Source organism: Bombus vosnesenskii, unplaced genomic scaffold, assembly GCF_011952255.1.
Source record: "Bombus vosnesenskii isolate JDL3184/JDL3185 unplaced genomic scaffold, Bvos_JDL3184-5_v1.1 scf7180000013266, whole genome shotgun sequence".
NCBI classification, from domain to species: Eukaryota; Metazoa; Arthropoda; class Insecta; order Hymenoptera; family Apidae; genus Bombus; species Bombus vosnesenskii.
Genome location: NW_022882926.1, coordinates 4,493,316 through 4,516,824, shown reverse-complemented (window position 1 = coordinate 4,516,824; position 23,509 = coordinate 4,493,316). Strand labels below are relative to the sequence as shown.

The following is a 23,509-nucleotide window of genomic DNA, read 5'->3' as shown; positions in this document are numbered from 1 at the left end:
TAGTACCGAATAAAAATATTAATCGATCGCAAAAGTACTAACGAGATGCGTCTAATTGAAAATCTAAAATATAGTCAAACTATTTTGTCGTAAATATCATTCTGACTAATTTCAATTTCTCTGATCGGTCATTCAGACTTATGTAGATTGTACCATTGACCATAAATTTCTGTATACGCTGTGCCCGCGAAATATTTTCGATGTTCCAAACGTTGTGACATACAATATTTGCGTATAATTTTGTCGAATGGTTGACACTTTTCAAATATCGATGGAAATGCGAGGCTCGGTTACGCGAGCCGACGATGGTTAATGGCGTTGCTGCTAATCGATCGTGTCGACTCGTTTGGTCGTGTTATCGAAGGAATGCGCGTAAAGGCGCAGACCAGTACAACGTTACCGACATTACCGGTGAAAACGAGCCGGAGAAACCTTCCTCTATTTCTACCTTCGGTGTGCTGCGTTTCCGCGAACAAGTACATACCTGCTCTTTCTTGGTTACAAGGCCGATACTGCCGACTTTACAACCGTTCGTCTCTTCGATGCTTTACAAGCGTTGTCTTCCTGAACGATGGAATATGTCTATGAAATTTTTCACCTGATCTTCTTTTTCTCCTATTGTCAGAACGCGGAATATAACATGGCATAGCTCGACTTCAAGCATTTTGTAAGTGGTATTTGTTAAAGCAATATACAAAAATACCGATTCTCGATCTTGCTCTCGATCTTGTAAAAAGACGCAACGATCATGTAGATGCTAAATCATTCGATCTACATTGCGTTCCGTAGCTCATGAGACACTTTGACGAGCGATAAAACGAACGACGCCGACAATTCGGATCCAATAAACCTCGATCTGCAGTTCGCGGTGTGTTCAAAGCGTAATTTGCAAACTCGACGTTCACTGGATTCGAATTAACTCGATTGAAATGTCGCCAGGACTCGGAGGACCACCGCGACGAAGAATGTGCTCAAGGCCGGTGATCGAGCACGACGGCGGAACTCTCCTCCCCCGTGGAAACAGGAAAAAATCTGGTGATCACGTTCGTGCGTCTCGTTTTACTGCAGAAAAACCAGTCGTTCGGTAGCGAGAAGAGACGAGAATGCATTCCGTTGCAAGGTTGTCGGCAGACAGGCAAACAAGGACGATTTCTTTCCACATCGTTGTCCTCAGCATCCTAATTCGAACGAGAAACAAAGCTCTGTTTGTTTTTTTCCCTAATCTTTCCTCCAGCCCGTGGAAGGCTATGTCTCTCGTGACTCGAAAGCACGTGGCACGCGTACACCTCTCGCGATTTCCACGACTGACTATTGGTTGGCCGCTTTTTACCTCCTGTTCCACCTGCTGCCCGTTTAAGTACAATATACACGCAATCGTACTCGAGCACGACTACCAAAAGCCCACGGAAACGAACAGAACTTCCAAGAGAAAATGCCAACAATTTTCGTACCTTTTCTGCATCCAGCAACGTTTTCATTTTTGGCTCTGCATCTTGTTACTGTTGCGTATTTCCCGGTTTGGCTGGCATTTTTCATGACTGCACTTTCAAAAACCCTTTACGTTTCTTCTCTGCTTTTTCGAAAAGACGTACAGATAGAAAATTTACAGAATTCTCAACAGTATCGCGCGGTTCCAGGAAACGAATCGCAAAATTACAAATTCTTCTTGCGTACACGTCTCTTCTCGCGTAGGTTCGTAATATGGCGGCCAGCTGGTCAGATCTTGCTTCGTAGGCAATAGAGCTATCACCGAAAAGTGCACAAGCAAATGCAAGAAAGGGAAAGAACTGCTAGCTGTTGATATTTTAGCCCAAATGTACTGCACGTTCTCCACTTCTATTTAGAATTACGTGCACATGTTCCTTTGAAGTAAAAGCAATATTTAGGAAGGTATCTTTGATGCTTCATAAAGCATTTTCCCTCGAACCCGTGTAACTCCGCGTACATTTACCGTGCTGACAAATTACATACTACCTTGCATTCGGCTGCGTATAAATATTCATTCATGACAGCAAGGCAAAAACTCCAAAAGCGCCGAGTCGCGTAAAATTTGGGTCGTTCACGCCCATCCCGGTCAACTTATCTCGAAACGTCTCTTCCATTCGAAGCGTCGAAAGCTTTAGGCCGAGAGAAAAGTATTCGGTCGAGCAATAAAACTTTATCGACGCGAAGGTTTTAACCTGCGTGTCATTAAACCTGGTATTAACTTTGTCCGATATCGAATTGAGCGAACTGCATGTATATGTAATTTCGTTTAATCAATGTCTCGGCGGCCAAGAAAAAATGAGGGGGGCATAAAATCATCTTCGAGAAGCTTTATCTTTCGTATTGCTCATGCCAATTGCAACAAAACCTTTTCTTCGTAAAGTTGTCGGATGTTTTTTGACACCTATGAATCGTTTATCTCAAAGAAAACCATTCCCCTAGTTTTACGATACAAGAGATGGCGAATCTCTGGAAGTATCCCATTGCCAAATTTTCCAAAGGTTCTTGAAATTTGCTCATTTCTTCTAATTTTAGTTCTGCATATTAAACGTCAAACAATATCGGTCGGATGGTCAAGCAAAGATTAAGGTATCCGTGCTGAACAGTCCCCGCAGCACAAGTAGGCCCCCCTTCCTTTCAGGGGCCAGCCGAGAGGCCTCTGTGTGCACCTGTGCAGGTTGAGAGGTGTTGTGTTTTCACCTGGCAGTTCAACCTACAATCGCGAGCAAGAAGGTTCCGCAGCCGCGATCCTCTCGCGTTCCATGCCCACGACGAGACGTCGCGCCTCAAACTCGTTTCCCGGTTTTATTTTGTTTAATCGGTCCTTGAACTTGCTCGTTAAATTAACGAGACATGGTGAAAAAAGATTACGAGGAAAACTAGAAGAAGGCCGATTTGATTTGGTGTTTCGAATAGGAAATGATGTCGTGACAAAGAAACGGGATAATATTTGGTCAATGGCAAGCAGAAATTGTTAAAATAACTTACAAAGAAAGAAAGATCCGATGAGAAGCTTTTCTCAAGACAATAGTGACTGGAGGAATAACGAGGGTTCCGATTCCACCGCAGAATCTCCGTGATCAATTAATTCGATTAGTGGTTTCTTTCATGGAGCCGGCTTCGTAGAAGTTTCCAAGCGACGAGAAACAGGATTTCTCCGTGATAGCGAATGAAATCGAAGTCTGGTGAAATTAGTCGCAAGAACGTTGTGTAGCGCTTTATTAAGGGAACATATCGCGTCGGTTTAGCTCCATCCGTGATACAGGATATGCGTAATTTATCAGTGTTTGTGGAAAAATCTTGATCGTCTGAGAAAAAAAATTGATTACGCTTCGAGCAAGACATCATCCCATTGCGGACATAATCCGAAAGGTATTCCTTTCCAGGAAGTGGTTCATTATCAACAGCCAGAATGGACACCGTGCTGGAGAAGATGGGCAAGATAAATCTGGTAATGTTTTTGTGATCAACGTTGTAATATTTATATAAATGATTAATCGAACAAGCAAGACAACTCTACGAATGTGTAAAAAATACAGTCTCGTTTTCAAATTCGACATTGAAAATCGTTTTAATCTGGAAACTGCGCTTGAAATTCCTTTGCGCTTGTGCTCCTATGTAAGTCTTCTACTGTTTTTGCTCTCATTTCCGCAGCTAGCCGGAAACGTAAAGTTCTATAGATGATCTTGGATTGTGGTTCTTACACCGTGAAAAATCACTTGGCATACCACAAATCGATGCTCACTTCCGTCAATTAAAAGTTACCTGTTCACCTGGTAGGGACTGACAACTCGATGATAATCGTGTTTCAACTAGATTAATAAACAACCGTACGAATCGTGATATCGTCGTAGAAATTACATATTGAATTTTACCGTTCATAGGAAAATCACTCCGCACCATAATCGTATATGCAAACGTATGTAGTTATCCGTGTCGGTGATCGCGTTATATGTCTTTTTTCGGAACCATTCTGGTCAGCTCGGACGCAACTTGACTAGATGTTTAGCGATTACCTCGTTACGATCGACTGGTTTAAGTCTGGCTCGATCGTTTTTGCCGGCGGGATCGCCAGGGGCTCGCTTCGATAGTTGCATATTCCAACCCAAAGCTTGTGGATTCCTGCTACAACCACTGAATCACCCGCAGCAATAACTAAATTGCTATGAACTACCATGCTAAAAATCTTGCGTCTCTTGCGACGTTGTCGTATACATGGCATAACAGTTTTTCTTGAAAATTTCGAAAGCGTCCACGTTAATGAATCACGAAGATTGAAAATCCAATCGTTTGACGATCTTGGACACATTTTGCTCTACACTATTGTCGTAAATCGTGCGTTGCGGAATCTTGATGTGGTTTAATCGCCCTTAGAATGGCGATTTGCGCGAGCAATTTTCTTTTTTCGTTACATTTATAGAAGCAGATTATGGAAATCGTAATCGAAAGGAGAAATCCTACTCGCGATTCTCTGGCTCTGATTATTAACAATGGGGCGACTGATATCGAAAGAGAGACTATGAGAATCTCTTACGATCCTCATAAATAAGTGAAAACGCAAACTAAACCTTAGGAGAAGAAACGATAGACGAAGTATTGTGTACTCATTTCCTCGTTATAGAGATATATCGATTTACGTCGCTCAGATATAATGTCTCTGTCGAATCTGCTATGGTTACGGTTAATTAAATCTCACAAAACACGAGACTAATTAGCACTAAGTAAGTCAACTAATGTTATCGTCTCGTCTTTTCTCTCAATTTATAAGAATGCTTGAAGCAACGAGGAAGAAGCGATATTTTCGTTAAGGTACATTCACCATCGCACGCATCCGCGACTAATTAAAAATTATACAAGCAGATAAAAAAAGAAGCCCGCATCTAAACGGTTCCTTGTGCAAGTCGTTGCGTACGCTGCGCATCTATTCGCATTCTGTGCACGCATCCGAGTGCAAATTATGTATGTATATGTATATATACTTTGCGCCAGGCCGTTGTCCTTGCCTAATGATTCGACCAATTTTACTATGAATTATATTTTAGTACAGAAGTCCAATTTCCGATTTTTCTCAGACTCTGAAATATTCCTGTCTTCGATGAGGGAACACTGTGAAATTTGCAGGGCGAGATGTCGAGTCGAAAGTATTCCCAGGTATCTCCATATATGGAAAAGCAATCGAGCATGGTGAAACGTATGTAACAATGGTCGCTGAAAAGTAACTGAATTATCGGTTTCGTTCTTTCTCCCGGTCGAACAGGTGTCTCTCTTTAGCCCGAACTCTCACCGAAGATATTCGGCGAGTGAAACTTTTTGGGTGCCCTCCCTTATCGGCGCCGATTGATCGATGCGTTCCATATCCGGAACGGGTATCGCAATCACTTAACATAGTAGAAGAATAGGTTCTTTAGACCTCGCTTTCTCCCTGTTTTGCACACGATCCTTCTGGAGTGGACACCGGGAATTCTTACTTAGAAATGAGAGAACAATCCGTGTTTTACTTCCTGAAGAGAAACGGAATTTTGTTGCGTGTTTATTTTATCAAAGGGAATCCAATCGAATTCTTGAATGGAGTTTGGCCTAGTTTGTTCGTATTCTAATCGTAACAGGAAGGAATTCGTGGCTTTCCGTCGTAAAAACTTAATCAGATACAAGTGTTGGTTTTATTGTGCCGGTTGTTACAAACCGACGTTCGTTTTTATGGGTTATGAGATGAAACATTCAACTAAAGGTGAACAGCAATAAAAAGACTTAATAAAAAGACTTAATAAAGAGTCCTTTGTTTCCTGGCGTAGAAAGATCAATCAATTTGAAATTTATCGATCTGACTATTTTAACGCGCAAACAGCGCTCACACGGATAGAAACAAATATTCCACTAGGCTAATAGCTGTCTATGGAAACAGTTACTGAAATTACCATTTCAGAAACAAATTTTCACATGCAAATGCCATTCGAAAATATCTTATTACGAATCCCTAAACATGTTTTCCTTGAGGAACGAAACGAAACTATGTACCTTGGTTGAATAGATTTAAATTCCAAAATCTTTCGCTGGAACATTTTTTCCCATCAACATCAACATGGTCACCATTTTAAGTTATCTTTGACGTCTCTCACACACATAGTAGTCCATTTAAAAAATGCGGTGCAAAGATATCTGGTGGTGTCTGTAGATCGATCACCGAAGCTGTCACATTCAGGCTAGACTCAAACATTCTGGTTCGTTTTCTTTCCAAGCATCCCGTAAATCATCGGATTTATGTCCCTTCCTGACGTTGGAAAGCTGCTTTTAGACTTTCCACAAATTGTTACAATTTTGATCCTACGATTTCTTCTGTACATTTCTATGAATGTGGGAAATTTCCGTATCTCGAATTATAATCGACTGCGTTTTTTAATTACTTCAGCAAACCTTGAATTGCTGCAAAATTGCAGCAATCATAACACGATTAACACGACGATGACGAGACTAAGGAGGATCTTAGCTCTATTAAGTCGTACTTAGGTATCTTTTGTTCTCCTTTTCTGAAAATGTACATCCTCGAACGCGTGTATCGAGCGCAATAAGAGTAATCTCGTGCAGCCTGTCTCACGAAGCCGTTCGCAATTAACATTCTCGAATGATGCACGAGGCGATCTACGATGACAAATCACGCGAGAGTGTTTAACGTCGAGATTTCTAGTGGCGGGAGGTCATGAAGAATAGCTATCGAGACCGGATAACCGGTGCCGTGAGATTCGAAGCTCGTTTTGCTATTCCCTCGTCCTCTTTCTGTCCGATTAGCTCAGCTTGTTTAATAGAAATATTAGGAAATGCGAATTAATGATCGAACAAATGAAAACTCGCTATATTCATATAGATTCTATCTTTTATCTTCTTTGAGGCGAAAGCCCCGTTTTTTAAAGACTTATATCTCAATCATTGCAGCATGCAAATGTTGACGCTTGCCTTATTTTCACTGATAAATTATCATGTCAGCGACGATGGCTTCTTGCAATTTTATCCTCCTAGGCACCACGTGAATCACGTTGCAATCGGTTCGAGATACATAGACACATCCGTTTAATAACCCGATTCGAAGCTGCTCTCAACTCTTTGTGCATCGTCCTATCTAAATATAAATCAACATATGAAATACTACGCGGCTCTCCCGGCTCCGATCGAAATTAGAATCTTCAGACCAGCGAGTTTCTCTTCTAAGGTTAATGTCATAATTGCGCGCGTGATACATAATCAAAAGGCATTCCTTAATCGACTGTTTTCTAAGCTCTTAAATCAGCATTGAAATTCACGGTGGAACATATAAATTTCGGTCGAAGCGACGTAATCGCGAGATAACTGTTTGATAACACGTTCCCAATTAATCGATACCGCTTTATCGATACAATATTATAAATGATATCGAAATGAAATAAATTCCCAGCCTCACGCGTTCTATTTTCGTAAGAGACGACAAAGTCCAAATGGCTCTAGTGTTCGATTTCATTCATTTACACGAAAATTCTTGTTCGAGTTTTTTGAATTCCAACGTGTTCCTCCGCTAGATGGAATCTACTTCCCAGAAGCCGTGTATATTTTTGGCAACGATCAAAGGAACGAGGGAGAAGAAGAGAAAATGGCCGTGGAAACTCTGTTTCCAGTCAACTGTTAGACATTTCGTGCGCGAATCCAATTTTCAATCTGGCTGACATACATTTCTCGCCATTGTTCATAACTGTACATCGTTCGATCAATTTAAATAGGTTAGGCTACGAGTTTTTAGATATTAGATTCTCCACGCTGAATCTAGAAAACCAAAGAAAGAGTTGAACGGTTCAATGAGCGTTGTACTCTTATACGACGCCTTTTTCTCCAATGAAACTCAGCTATCACATTCGTATAGCTGCTCCTTTATTTAACGAAATAAAATAGAAGATCGGCTCTATCGCTTGCGTCGTTTTGCTTAAGAAATATATTTAATTAAACCTTTTAACTTTTCGTTCAGTCATCTCTGCGTTCACTTGAGTAAAATGTATAAGTTGACCCCATTTCTCGAATATCCCTGTATATTTAATTTATCAATGTAAATATTCTTTATTTTCAACGTAAACTCACCACGGCACTACCAAGATTTCCCACTACCAGTTAATGGTAATAGTTGTAATAACAAAGTCATGGATTCCATGATTGCCCTCGTTTCTTCGAATCGAAGAGGCGATGATTACCACGTGTCCCATGCATCGATTCACGCGAGACGAAACTCGAAAGTTTACCTGTGCTCCGCACGCAGAGGCCTCATTTTATGCGGGCCGAAACGACCATTGACAGAACCCGCGCTTTCGAGGCACCTTTTATCCAGGATGCGATCCATACTACGGTGAAAATCTGTCCGATTCTATGGCCCACTCAACGACATTTCTCGTATCCGGACGATTAATGAAGCGCAGAATTAATCGGTGCCTTTCAAATGCCATCGATTACATGACCGTTCGTCATTCATTTCACGATTTTCTTTCGTCCAATCGACTATTCGAGCATGATTTCCTTCAGAAATTGCGATTGCAAAACTCATTGCACCACTGACGCGATTATGTAAACAAATTGGGTCTCATCTTCGATATATTCTTCCAACAATCCGTTCTTGGATTTCACTTCGTTTAGATCGAATGTCTACTCTGATATTTGTACATGATTGAGTTATTCTGTCAAATCAAATATAGTTTACATTTCTGAATCGAGCAATAGTTAATGCTGTACAATCGTGTCGCAATTTGAGAACCACTGACCTATTTGTATTTACAGTTGCGAATCTGTAACCCGTGACAGGCTGGCGTGTCTCGGTGTCTTACGAGGAAACGATTTAGGCGTAGATTAAATCGTGCAACCTTGCTGAGTCTGTTCACGAAAGTATGTATCGTAAATATTGTCTTCGGCAAACTATCAGTTATCGAAGAATTCCCATTACATACGTATTACATATCCGTACCAGTAAGTCTTCCTCAAACGAAGCAGTTAGCAGGTTAGTCCGTCGATATTTTTTCCATTTCTTCGATCGACCCGCATTCCGATAGAAACGCGAACTACGACGCGAAACGAAAGCGATTTCTATGACGGAAGAATCGAGTCCATCGGTGACATAGAATTTCCACAAAGGGTTCCGCTCGAGGGAAGATGAATTTCGCAAAGCAGATAATGTTGCACGTCACGAAACGTTGCCACGATACTCGACCATCGTGAGTAGCCGCATACTCGCGAACGACGGTTATGTGTGTACAACATTCTCGTTACACGAGGCTCCAGCTAACGGCTCATAGAAGGTTACAATTACCTCGGGCAACAGCTGTTCCATGAAATAAAGGGAACGATGCTGTCCTCGGCTACATAGTAACGTCTATGCGTCACACGCAGACCTGCTGAATTAATTGAGAAAACCTAGCTGGATCCTCGAGTCTAACCGGAGTTTATGCTTTCCAAGAGAAAGGTATTAAGGTGTAGATGTTCGTATTCGTCGTTGAATGATATCGTGAAAATACAATAACGAGGATAATCGGCACAGCCATAAATTTCCACGACAGTGTGAAAAGTAGCTGCGACTATAGAAGCTACATTTTTTTAGATCATCGATACGCAATAAAGTAAGAGTGAAAAGAGGCTGAATTTCGAGTGACTCGGCGTCTCGAGTTTCTCCGTTGATGTTTTCCCAACGTCTGGGCACATTTTGCTGGGACGCGCAGTTGGCATAGCACGTGATAACAGACGTGAGATAAGGTTGTACCATTTGCTGAAAACGATCAGTCATCGGGTAAAACTCAATAATCAGTTGTCGCTTCTTATCTTTCACTATGTTACTGTTCCAAATTTTACAAAGGTACATCGCAGGCATACCTTCTGTCGGAGAATTCCAGACATTAATTTTGCTTCTGTACAATGGTCGTTTATCAATACTTTTTGACGAAGGAGACCGCAAACATATTCATATATACCTGCACGATAACCCACTAGCAAAAATTACCGGCGTTCTTTATTTTTCCGTGCGTGGCGATAAGAAATTCGACGGTACGATAAGAGGGACTTCGTTGACTCGACCTCGTTGTCGGCTCGAGACTCTTCGGCTCATCAGCCAAGAGGCAGTCTCGCCGGCGCTCTGATGCGCCCATACTTTGAACGTGCAAAAGTGAAATTCGCGAGTAATTGCGCTCTCCATTACGATCAGTACCGTGTCGTCGCCTTCGGCCTTCCTATCCTTCGTTGGAGAAATAAAAGTGTTATCATCGAATCAGCCGCATGTCGTCCACTAACCAACACGAGGAAATTGAGCCCTGTCCGGAACCCGGACAGGACGGTTGGACCTCGAGATTCTTTTCAGTAGGTGTTCGTGAAGTGAATTTATGTTGGGTTAATTACCGGTGCATAGCATAAATCTGTGACTGTGTTGGGTTCTTTTAGAATTTGAAAAAAATGTCGTAATTACGACGAGGAATAGAATGAATTTTTGCGTAACACGAATGACAAACCAATCATCGCATCGTTACGACGCTGTCATACAAGAGCTGCATTACGTTCAGGTTCCGTAACAAGTTGCCCTACCTGTTCTTTTTATAACGTTTGGTACCGTAGGAATTCATATTGGACAAAAGCGAGTGAAAGGCAATGTTTTTCGTTTTAGACAGGCGCGTCTTTACGACGAAACGCGATTCCTAAAGCTCGTAATCTTTTAGGAAACTTCTTTGTCCGAATATCGATTGGAAAATTTAGTATCGTGACATTTTATCGGCGAATCGATTAAGTGATTGGGACGTTTTCTGACTTGCAGAGGATTCCGAGCTGTCCAGTGAAGAGTCCACAGCCCTTGAAGGAATTCGTGGGTCGCTGCCAGACGATGCCATCGCGGGTGAAAAAGTCTTTCTGCGGTTGCCTTCAGGTAAGAACGAGAGTTGCTACAATTAGAAACTCCATCCAACCAAACAAGTCTTTACAGCAATTATGAGTTACCCTATAATTTGTCCGAGTTTGCCGATGCGCTGTCTATCGGCTGGCCGAACAAAAATTATATGTGTTTCGTTTCATATTTTCTCGGCGAAACGCGTACGATCGATAAGAACTTTTCTCCAATTTGTAAGCGTAACGAATCTTTCGTTAATTCTACTTAACCATTCTGCAAACGGTACTATTATTACGGCGCAAATATTTGCAAATAAAAACAATCGGAAAATAGAAGCATAACGAAACGCTTGAACGAGAACAATTAGTGGATCGCGGCGGGCGAGAATCGATTTCGTGCCTACCGCAAATGCGGTTCCGCATTCTATTCGCTCGAATCGGTAACTAGCAAACGAGAACTGATTACCTGAACTTCTACGAAGCAGATTGTCATTAGGAAGTAGTTGCGTAAGTCAAGGTAGAATAGTTTGAACGAGAACAAAATACACGTAGAGACGGCGCTTTTCCGAAGAGTCGAAACGATGCTAAGTCGCGTCAAGATGACTCGTTTGGATCGGTCGAATTCCCGTACGAGCAGAGAGATGATGCCGTATTAAATCATCGTGCCAGGCACACACCCATAAATGCAAAGCATTCTCGAATGACATCTGCAATGCAAAAGCAACACGTGTGCGTTGCCAGCGCGTGTTCGAGTCGTCGAGATTCCCAGACTTTTTGATCCCGAAAGGGAACGTTCTCGACCGTGTCCGTATAATTTCACTGGGATTTCTATTTGGTCGAGGAGAGACCGGTTACTTTCTTCGTTCCGTAAACAGCTCGTGACACCGTCTAAAGAAACTTCAAATCGCGATAAGCATATAATCGGATTAATCGCATACGCGAATCTAAGCTATAATTTTGATACGAAACTTAGGAATTGGTCGAAGGAGAAAGGCGAATCGGTATCGGAATCGAAAGTGTTGAAGATTGGATCATTAGCAAAGTTCGATGCTTCTTCTTTGCATTCTGGACGAGCATGCAATTATGGCATATAAATGAGTTATAAATCGGTCACGATCTCTTCTGAACCGGAAAGCCGCCGGAAGTGCTGCTAAAAATTAGATGCTGAAACGATTCCTTGCGTTACTCGATGCGTTCAACGCGCGAGATGTTCCATTATGTTCAGATCGACGAATCTCATTACGTTGTGATGCAACATAAATTCGTATAATTCTTATTGCTATGTAAGAATGAACGATCATAAACGAAAAATGTTGCTTTTATTCTGTCGTTGAGAATTTTTGCTATTCTATATGAGCTGCAACGACAAATGACGTTGTAAATCTGACAAGAAGGATTTCCAATAAATCCTGACACCAATGCTTCCATGTGAAATCAAAACTATACATTTCCCTGTCTCCGTTAAGTGATAAATAATTCAGTGGTCATCGCAAGGTGGACGCGAATCAACGACGAAAAATATGTGCAATGTCTGTTCAAAATACTTTGAACGAGAGATCGCATTGTCACGAACCGGTGCATCTTCTTCATACAAATTATCCAGACATCCTGGGTCTTTGACTGCGTGGCCCGTGACGGTACAGATGTCCCCCTCGATAAAGGAAATTCAACTTCCTTTTGAGAATCGATGAAGCTTGAAGATGACCACTTTCGAATGCACTTTGATCGATTAAAAAGTGGTTTCTTCTTGTGACAAGAAGATCGCGCGGTGATGATGCTTTATAGTTAAGAGGTATCTTCCAAGCTAAAATAGAAAGGAAAGAAGATTGCAATACGAAATATATTGTCAATATTGTTTATTGCTGCACTACTAAACTTTACGTCTCTACGTTTTTTTAAAGTAAAACTATTAAATTCTTTTTATTCCTTCATCTATTTGGAATGTCTTGACAAAATTGACACGTAACTTTTTTGGGCGATAGAAAGACGTGACGACCGAAGTTGTAGTCGAAGATAGTAAACTTTCTCATGCATTTATATCGCCTCTTTGACACGGTACAACGGTCAACGTAATTAACTTTGAACGCAAGAGCGACAGCGACGATGACCAATTGATTAAACGCAGGACCCAAATCATTGTAATAAAAAGAAACGCATCGACCTCAATCTTGTGAAACAATCCGCGTCTTTTTCATCTTATATTCCTATATTAAATACCAGTGAGAGATTTTTCAGATATCACAATTGCGATAAGTAGGATCGATAACTCGATAGCATATATCGTCGACAACTGACGAACTCATTCATAGTTTATGTCTTAATTTAATAATGGACGCCTTATTCAAGGCACTGGTTTTTCGGTTCATAAATGCTCATACTGTAGAAAGCAAAGAGGAAGCTTGGCTCAAAGTTAATAGCTCAGAAAGTGTATGGTATTCTCGTTTTTCGACGATTCTTCCATATCCATAGATCCACATTCGAGAACACTTCTTTCGTATTTCACGAACGACCATAACATCGTTGTTCCTTGGAATCGACTAAAAAAAAAGAGAGAAACGTGTGTCCACTTCCAGGAGGAATCCATCGCGATTCCCATCCAGTCGTCCTTGAGGGAATCCTATGACCCGTAGATTCCATTATGCCGATCAACCCTGTTCAGCGGTTCCGTAGTACTACAGGGCGTGTCCAGAGAGGAAAAGGAGTCTGATACTCTACGGTGAACATAATCGTATTTCCAGCATCCTCGAAGGTTCTGTAGTCGTTTTTTCAAGCGGCAGATCTGTCGAACGAGAGATCCGATGGAATGCGCCATAGAAGGTAGCAAGCGGCGCGTTGGAAAGTCTACAAACGATCGGTATCGCGTGTGACTGGTGGAACACAGCGTTCTTTACGTGTTTCGCGGCGACGCTTTCAATTATCGACGATACTGGAATTTATTACATATATATACGCTTACCGCGGTGCTAACGGAAGCGTAAGAAACGATGAAAACGCGCTCCTCACCGGGCTTTTTCTTAGGGGATCATTGGACTCGGATGCCTGTTGCTCGATTTGCATGTCTCAACGTTGTTCATTTTGACGTCTCGGATCCTTCGCTATTCGTCGATCGTACTAACAATTTTATCGCTCATTCTTCTTACCGTTCAAGTCGTCTACTTCTGATTGCCTCTAAAGTTATATGCAGTGGATGACGCGCGACGAAGGCGAACGTAAACGCATCGGGAAAATGTTTCTTAAAATTCTTTCGTATCTTTCGTATCTTCGTTCCTTCTACGTTTGCAAAATGGTAGGCTACCCAAGTCATTTTCTCTGCTTCAAATGCTACAAGTTTTTGATTCGTTTCTAGACAATTTTCTACTCTTCTGTAACGTTTTGAAGAATTCGACCACATTTTTCGGTTTTACGACGCTTAAATTACCTTTGTAAGCAACCCCACGACCGCGATGTTTAGATCGGCATTTCTCGTGCGAACTTCGAGGCTGTAGAGTAGTCGAACGAGAGAGTATCGTCTGTTCCGCGACGTATAAGCATCATTTGACAAGAAATTCAGTTCGTAGAATCGCTTCAAGATCTATTCGCGGCGAGAAACGGAAAAAATTATGCTAATGCCGGCGGGTTTGACGCGATCACGTCCCAGGGGATTTCTTGCCAGGCTTCCGAGCCACTTCAACCTCATCGGTTTATTGCGAACTCGACGCTTCCGAAGAAGCGTATGTGCTATCCGCAGAGAGCAACTCGATTGCCGACGTTGTTTCCCATCGCCCATCTGTTCCATTTGCTTCGAAGCTTCTGCAATTTCTTCAAGATGCAGAATAGAATACGGGCGTAATGACTTTCTTTCGCGATCTTTCGAAATTACATCACGATTGTTCGAACGATTCTGAATCTTTTTTTTAAAAACTTACAGCATTTGCAAACTAATCCGCACCGTATATTGACTTTATTCTCCTCTCCGACCACAACGAGTAATTTTTTTCTGGGCTATCGTGTGTTACAAAAAGTATCTATCGACGATGAAACTAGTTTTCAACGAGTATTAGCACGTGATCATGCTACGAGACCTATAAAGAGTAGACAGTATGCCATATCTGCAAATCTCATTGCGCTTAATTTCCGTGTTACGTTGACAACCTACTCGCCCACGCGGGCGTGGGTGTCCTTAAACCTGAAACGATCTGCGCGAGAGGTACTTTTACGTGTTCCCTTTCCACCGGAAGGCAACCCGTACAGTGAAACAAAAACAGAATCTATAGATCTCCTTGCCAAGTGCAATGCCAGTAAATTCGAATCAATTGGTTCGACGTGCTTAGGTGGTGAGTTACATTCCAAGGTTCATCTAAGGTTAGATCCCTGGAAATTGCAAGGAAGTTATCATCGAGACGAGTTCGTGACACGAGCGCGTATAATATTTCGCTTTCGTTTCAAGCCGACCGATTATAAATCACATCGCGTGCAGCCGATGAATATGTGGTTGCGCTAAATCGGGTCACTTTATACAGTTATAACGTTGCTTCCAAGATCGTGCCTCGGATTACGCCTGTTATCAAGCTACAACAGAGAGATGCCGGAGGAAAAATATGCTTATGAGAAGGTAGGACGCGGAACTGCATTCAGCGGTCGTTTGCGTTCCGTACAACGTCAGGTTATATTTTATAATCATCTTCTCAACATAGTGCAATAACAAAGTTTATTACGTGCGGACGTTGAACACGTGGTCGTTTACGAGCAGGGTGGTGATCGATACTGGGATTCGCGTTGATGTCGGGCTTTCCAGTGATCGGCCGAGATCTTTCACCCAGAGCGTCGTTCGTAATCATGACACATCACATTCTTTAAACCTATCTTCTGTTTGACCAAAGACAACGTAGTTGATAAAGATTTTATAGCAAACCATGATTTACGATATATGTCTTCCAATTTGAAAATTAAGTTTAAAGAAGTTCGTAAAGAAAATCGTTTTGTTAGTAAGAATAAAATTTGTGATACGAAGGAGTTTAACGAAGTTTGTCGCAGGTTACCGTGTGTTTTCTCAGCAGTTCTCAAACGATAAATCTACTTACGTGTGAACACCGTATGAACCGCGTTGCTCAAAGCGGAGAAACCCTAGCCAAGCGATACATTACCATCTCGATTTTTCGCCGAGGAATCTATCCATGTTATTTACTCGACGCATTCGTCACGGTGGATAGACTTTCGTCCTACGAGGAAGGTGGCCGTTGGAGGGAGTCTGTCGCGTAAACTCGACGAATCCAGCTCCGAACTGACCGACCTCCTTCGCCTTTTTACGCTGAAACTCACGTGTGCGTGCCGGCAGGCGGTCGCGTGTCACGCTTTATGGCATCTCCTCTTATTTCGCGTTCACGTGCTAGTATCGCGCGTGAACGCGCCGCGAGCGTTAACCTGAAACGAATTGAGGGATGCTGGATGTTGCAAGCGACTTTTGAGGAAATTGAGCGTTGGACGATCGGGAAATTGGTTAGGAGCGGATTGGGAAAATTTCGATTGTTATATTGAGAAAATTCCTCTTAGAATAAAAACCGAGTAATTATTTCTGCTATCTACACGATAAATCTATGCATTTCTACAGCAATGCGGAATTGACTATGTAAACTATGGTGCAAATAGTTTGACGATGCTCTTGTCAACAGACTGTTAACACTGCTAATATTCTTAGTTTCTCGCACTGACTATTATCTTAACACAGTTCTTCCTATCGCTTCGTGATAACGGTCAAACACAACGAATATGTGAAAAATACATCACGTGAACCATAAGCTTGCACGAAGTTGCTCAGCGAACGATAAATATTTTAAATGGCACGCATATTCTTGGTCGTAGCATGATGTTTGCGAAGAATAAATCGACGGCCTGGTACGTGAATATAGGTAATTTCCTAGTCACGTGTGAAAGTACCTTAGGAATCCAGTGCCTGAGCCGGTCCCCTGACCTTTGCTGCCTCTGGTTCTGACTGCTCGAGCCAAGCGAGAGAGGCACGAGAATGGTACAGTGCACGAAGTTAATGGTCCTTCGAGTATCGCAAATAGAGGTTGAACTGGACCGCAGTATAACTCGAACATCGTAATAATTTGATAAATATAGCATACCATTAATATGTATCGAAGTTCATGACGATATTTTTATGCAAAATATTTGATACAAGTTCGATATAAAAGGCGTCTCGTGTTTGATCGTCGATCACGCACACTGTACACATGTAAAGTTGGTTCACAGCGGCATCTCGACGAGCAGCCAACTCCGCGATTTAATGCCGAGGCTCGTCTTCAATAAGGTCAAGACCTGGTTACATACCCTCGATCGTCTTCGTTCCCAATCGGTTTTCACGGAAAGTCAAAAATATCTGGCGATGTTTAAACGAAACAGGTCGAACCCAATTCCGTGACATTTTTCTCAATTTTTAGCATTTCCTGTGCGATTATTAAAATAACGTCTCCATGAAATCCTTCCGCGTTGAGCGGCAACGAAGTAACAATTGCTTCCCCGTTTTATTGCTCCTTTCATCATCATCATCATCATCATCATCTTCATCTTCATCATCTTGCCTCTCGTATCCTGCAAAAACAGGCCTGCAGGAAAACCAAATGATTATCTATGAAAGCAGCGGTTGCAACAGCTGACTGAAAATATGGCTATGTTTCTTCTACATACAGGATGACGAGCCACCGGAAATCACGTATTGCGTTGTGGAGCACACGGGTACGCTCACGCTTCAAGCAATGACGCCCACCCTGCCGATGCCTGCCGAGGAAGAACTGAACAAGATGTTCCTCGAATTGGTCGACGAGCTGGACCTGACCCAGGCCAACCGACAGGCAGTTCTGGCACTTCCGGCGAACAAAAAGTGGCAGATATATTGCTCCAGGAAAGGTAACGGCACGCTTGAGAATGGTGGACTCAGAACTACAGATCTGAGCGGGGATCCCGAGGATTATATCAACAGACTGAAGACGATAGCTAGTGTAATTATTTCGTGATTTTTCATGTGTGAACATTTCATTGTTAACTAATGAATTAATATTTGTGTTAATGAAGAACTTATTAATTTCAGAGTCCTTTTCCCGAAGAGGGCGAAGAAGTTTCGAATCAGATGCGACAAACCGAAGCCCTAAAGACCGCTTTGAGGACGCAGCCGCATAGTTTCGTGCTCAGGTTTATAGAACTCGATGGATTGAATGCTCTGTTACAAGTTCTTGGAACTATGGACGCGGAGGCAGCTAACAGCAACCTTCATACAAGTGTGATAGGGTGTTTGAAGGCGTTGATGAACAATTCGGTAGGATTAGGTTGTAATAATTGATCACTGAACACTTTTAAGCGAGAAGTTCTATCGAAATTCTAATCGTCTTTGCAGAATGGAAGAGCACACGTACTGGCGCACCCTACTGCCATCAATACGATATCCCAGTCGCTGGCGACTGAAAACATCAAGACGAAGATATCCGTTCTCGAAATTCTGGGCGCTGTTTGCCTGGTTCCAGGTGGTCATCGAAAAGTCTTGGAAGCTATGCTACATTTCCAGCAGTATCATTCCGAACGAACACGTTTCCAAAGTATTATAAACGATTTGGACAAGAACTTCGGTATCTACAAAGACAATCTGTCTCTGAAGACGGCGATCATGTCGTTCATTAACGCGGTGTTGAATTATGGACCAGGTCAAGTGACTTTGGAGTTTAGGTTACACCTAAGATACGAATTATTGATGCTCGGTATTCAACCGATTATCGAAAAGCTTAGAAAATATGAAAATGAGACGTTAGATAGGCATTTGGATTTCTTTGAAATGGTGAGAAACGAAGACGAGAAGGAGTTGGCGAGGAAGTTCGAAAAGGAACACGTGGACACGAAGAGCGCTACGGCGATGTTCGATTTATTGAGGAGAAAGCTCAGTCATACCGCTGCGTATCCTCATTTGTTGAGTCTTTTGGAACACTGTCTTCTATTACCTCGTAAGATATCTTCTTTTCACTTACTCGTACTACTCGCTTGAAAAGGAAGATGTTTATCTGTTATTTCTCTATTACTTCCAGTCGATTATGGCTCCCATCCTCAACACTGGCTACTGTTCGATCGGATCGTGCAACAAATCGTTCTCCAGTCAGAAGGAAATGATACAGGTGTCACAAGGAATCCCGACGTCGCGCCGATTGAGATCAACGTGAAGGAAATTGTTCATTTGCTCGCAAAGGAAGAAGAACTCGTCGCGGCCAGGAAAAAGGCAGAGGAGTTGGAGCGAGAAAATTCCGACATGTCGAGTAGACTAGCCAAGAAGGAACAAGAGTTAGATCTAAGAACACAAGAGAAAGTAATTTATCGTCTTGTCTTGCCAAATTGAGATCGTTGTCCGCTCTTGTTCTCATCCGTGACCTGACCTACCTTTCTAGGAAGATATAGAGGCCAGCTTGGCAAGGGTGAAAGAACGCCTCGAGAAGGAGACGTCGATGCATATAGAGACGAAGCAGAGGATTTCAGAATTGCAAGACAACGTCGAGACGCTATCTCGACAGATAAACAACGAGAAATCGGAGAGGAAGAGGCTGGAACAATTGGTAGCTTCCGGAAGCTTACCGGACGATGCGAAAGCGACGATTAAAATCGTCGAGGACGAGGTTCTTGAGAAGGTTGAAGCCAAACCAATGCCACCCCCGCCCCCGCCTCCGCCCTTGGCACCTCCACCACCTCCTTGCCTAATGCCCGCAGCTCCTCCTCCGATGAAGGTAGGATAACCTTTGATCTTTAACAATTGCCAACTTTCTCAGTTACCGCAGTACATTGAATAATGAAAAGAATTAAACGTATCCAGGTGGAGATAATCAAGAATGTTCCTCAACCGAGCAATCCCTTGAAGTCCTTTAATTGGTCGAAGATACCGGAGCAAAAGTTGCAAGGCACTATATGGTCGGAACTCGATGACACGAAGTTATATAACGTCATGGATCTAGAATCGATCGATAAAATCTTTTGCGCTTATCAAAAGAACGGAGTGTCCGCGGAGGGTTCGATCGAAGATCTGCGAACCCTAGGAAAGAACAAGAAGACCATGTCAGTGATTGATTCGAGGAGAGCTCAGAACTGCACGATTTTGTTGTCCAAGTTGAAAATGTCCGACAACGAGATCACTAGAACCATCCTCTCTATGGACCAACAGAATATTCTGCACATAGACATGGTTGAACAACTATTGAAGTATATCCCATCGTCTGAAGAAGCTGCTCTCTTAGACATACATCAGAAAGAGCTTCAGAACAGGGCCGATTGTTTCTTATACCAAATATCCAAGTACGTAGATCTATACCTCCTATCGTTGATCCTTTCTTTTCCAGAAATAACGTTTTTGCCGATGCATACCAAACGTTTAATCGAATATTTATGACAAACGAAACAAACGGAGTATCGTATATACGTTGCGCTGGTATAAAACTTGATCAGATAATACTCGGTGACATTCTAAAAAGATATTTCCTGATATCCACGTTTCAGAGTGCCGCATTACGAGCAAAGATTACGATCTCTTCACTACAAAAAGAAATTCGCTGCCAGCATTGCGGAATTGACACCGAGAATGCGTGCGGTGCTCGAAGCTAGTCGACAGGTGGCCAGGTCCCGGCGACTTAGAAAGCTCCTGGAATTGGTCTTAGCTCTAGGGAATTACGTAAATCGCGGAAACGCTCGCGGGAATGCCTGCGGTTTCCGCTTAGCTTCCTTGAATCGTCTAGTCGATACCAAGTCTTCTTGCTCCAAAGGCACGACTTTGCTGCACTATTTGGTTCAAATCCTTGAGTCTAGGTTTAGAGAGGTGTTGGATATCGAGGAGGATATGCCTCATGTTCGAACCGCAGCTAGAGTTAGCATGGCTGATCTGCAGAAAGAGGTGGCTAATTTGAAAAATGGTCTTCAGGACGTTCAAAGGGAAATAGGTATGCTTCGTAATTGCCTTGATTAATACTATTAGGTCGTACGAAAAGTTTCTTTCTTTTTATAAGAAAATAATGGACGCGCAACATTTTTCGTTTTATATTATTTTATCGAATTACGTATGACCCATTTTATTCCCCCAAAATAAAGATCACAACGATCGACAGATTAGGTTTCGTGTTTGTATAAAGATGCGCCGTTGTAAAAGACATGTCTGTAAAAGAAAGACACTTTTCGGACAACCTAATGTTATGTTTTACGATTGCTTTAATTTTATCGACTTTTTATTAGAATTCCACCGTGGTCAGTCTCAAGTACTTCAAGGAGACATGTTCTTACCAGCAATGAGAGATTTCCAGGCACAGGCTACATGTAGGTTAGCGGAAGCGGAGGATCTGTTCCAAGATATGAAGACCAGAGTAAGTTTCCAGACTGGTTGTATACAGTTGCCAAGGTTTCTTTCACCCATTGACTGAAATTTCTGCGAATAGTTTGACCGAGCAGTGAGGCTGTTTGGCGAAGATTCAGCAGGCGTGCAGCCAGACGAGTTCTTTGGCATTTTTGAAAACTTCCTACAGGCGTTAGCTGAAGCCAGACAAGACGTGGAAAATATGAGGAAGAAGATAGAGGAAGAAGAACGAAGAGCAAAGCAAGAACAAGAGGTACGTAAAATGCGAGATACTCGCGTTGTATTTCTTCTGCGCTAATCCTTGAGTAATCTTATTCTTTGAAATAATTTATATTAGCTTCGGAAGAGGACAATGGAAAGAAAGAATTCTCGCGAGGGAATATTGAACAGTATCTCCTTGAGCAAAAAGAACGAAGCCAATAGCAATGGACAGAATGACAATAAGGGTGAATTCGATGACTTGATATCGGCTCTTCGAACCGGCGACGTTTTCGGAGAGGATATCGCGAAATTTAAAAGATCAAAGCGCAGACCTGTGACTCCGAGCGGCCAAGAATCGCGAAGACACAGCGCGCACAGAGAAGATTCCAGGGAAAGACATTGAAATCTTTTCTGGAATTGCTAGTGACGTTAACGTCGTTCGAATCATTTTACGATTTAAACAATATGTGATAGAAAGGAAACATGAATGTTGCGTTGAAGGAAATCAATTCCCCTGTAGGAATAAAGGAGAGAATCGAAATAACGGATACGGATTAAGTACGAAACGTGTAAATAGAATAACAAAATGAAGACTACGAAACTTTTACTTTTCGTAAATTCCTTCATCGATTACGTAGTATTATCTTCGGATGTAATTTCTCTTTAATTCATTATCTCTAAAGTCTTCCTAATTCACCGACCGTAATTCGTTTGGTGCATTATGTTTCGTGAAGTTTGTTCGATCATAAATTCGGAAAATTGTATACACCTTATATTCTTAATCGAATCTCATGTTTCGTTTTTACAGTTATTCCTGCACATATCTGACACTGTGTTCGATGTTGCAAAGAAATATCCAGGAATACGAAATCGTGTGAGAACGCGATCTTTAAATTGACAAGACCAAAGCGTCGTACGATTAACGATGCTTTAGCGCACTCAATTTCGATACTTTCTTTACTTTTTTACACAATGATAACCAAATAGAATTTTGTGTTTTTATCATCGTATACGACGATTAAAATTAAGCGACATTGCATAAAAATTGCAAAATCGAAAAACTGAGCGAACGCAAGTTTGTACATTGTTAAAAAGCGTTTGTGTTACGAGTCAGGCAAGGGTATCACGCGATAATTTTCTGTATATAGTCATTATGCGTTTGTTCATTAAGGTAGTCCGCGTTTAACGGCAGTGATTTGCAAAACTTCGACGAAAGAACATCGTAGCGATCGGGCCAAGGAGAAGTAACGAACAGAGAGAAAACGCAACGCGATCCTAAGAACGATAGACCTGTTACAATTTTGAAAAGACTTCGATTTTCATACGTCGACGAATATTCTTACCGAAATTTTCGATGCTTTTTGAGAACAGCGTGTTCTTTTTATATACTGAGAAACATACCAGAGAGGGCCATTGCATACTTGCAACTCTATTTCAGCCTCGGGAAACCTACAAGTCTGATTTTGTATTTTAGAAAAGGACCTAATAATTAATTAGATTATTTAGAAGCTCGTTAATAATTGCCGAGTCGTTGATGGAATTCGTGTTAGTTTTCGATGTGTAGACCAGAGAAGGCGAAACGATTAGACAAGAGTTCGTTGTATAGCAGTCGATGTTTTGTAAGCTTTTGTATTTTTGTAAATATTCAGTATCGATGTCCTATTCTTGTCGATGGCGGCAGCCCGATAATATATTACTGCGTCCTTAATGTCACATGTATTAATATATATATATAAAATATACCGAATAAACGTGAAATTCAAATCTTCACTAGCACTTTTTATCTTAATTTTTTTTTATTGGTCAGATAAAGGTTTTATTGATCAATAAAAGTTCTTTTATTTGAAACAGCTTCCAATTTTCGTTCGTTAAATATTTCAGTCTTTTTCTTTTCTTTTTTCGATATTAATCTTTCGTGATTCAAAAAATACCGGTTGCCGATAAATTACCGACGGGTAAAGAGCGAACTTCAATAGGATGTCCGCAGGACAAGCATAATACCGATTTCCCTGCACTTCTATAGATGTCGTCATGTTATCGAATACGAAGCATATGCAAATAATTTTCTACGAATTGTTACTATCTATACGACATCTGGAAATTATTATTTTATGTACGCTT

At 41.8% G+C, this 23,509-nt stretch overlaps 1 protein-coding gene across 6 annotated transcripts in view; it reads left to right on the top strand.

The window, feature by feature from the left end:
- The window catches only part of LOC117243533 (disheveled-associated activator of morphogenesis 1), a 43,497-nt gene extending 20,339 nt beyond the window's left edge, over positions 1–23,158 (top strand). For 3 of the 6 annotated variants that reach the window (XM_033511109.1, XM_033511108.1, XM_033511111.1), the window contains exons 2-12: positions 10,778–10,885; positions 17,514–17,822; positions 17,912–18,136; positions 18,215–18,812; positions 18,894–19,168; positions 19,248–19,580; positions 19,667–20,142; positions 20,344–20,780; positions 21,070–21,197; positions 21,270–21,440; positions 21,525–23,158. In XM_033511109.1, the coding sequence (XP_033367000.1) occupies positions 10,844–10,885; positions 17,514–17,822; positions 17,912–18,136; positions 18,215–18,812; positions 18,894–19,168; positions 19,248–19,580; positions 19,667–20,142; positions 20,344–20,780; positions 21,070–21,197; positions 21,270–21,440; positions 21,525–21,791 (3,261 nt within the window). In that variant the 5' untranslated portion in view covers positions 10,778–10,843 and the 3' untranslated portion in view covers positions 21,792–23,158. Of the gene's footprint in view, positions 1–3,413; positions 3,437–8,862; positions 8,984–10,056; positions 10,330–10,777; positions 10,886–17,513; positions 17,823–17,911; positions 18,137–18,214; positions 18,813–18,893; positions 19,169–19,247; positions 19,581–19,666; positions 20,143–20,343; positions 20,781–21,069; positions 21,198–21,269; positions 21,441–21,524 lie in introns of those variants that run through there. The other 3 variants (XM_033511107.1, XM_033511110.1, XM_033511106.1) reach the window with 3 other exon arrangements.
- The last annotated feature ends 351 nt before the right edge of the window (positions 23,159–23,509 follow it).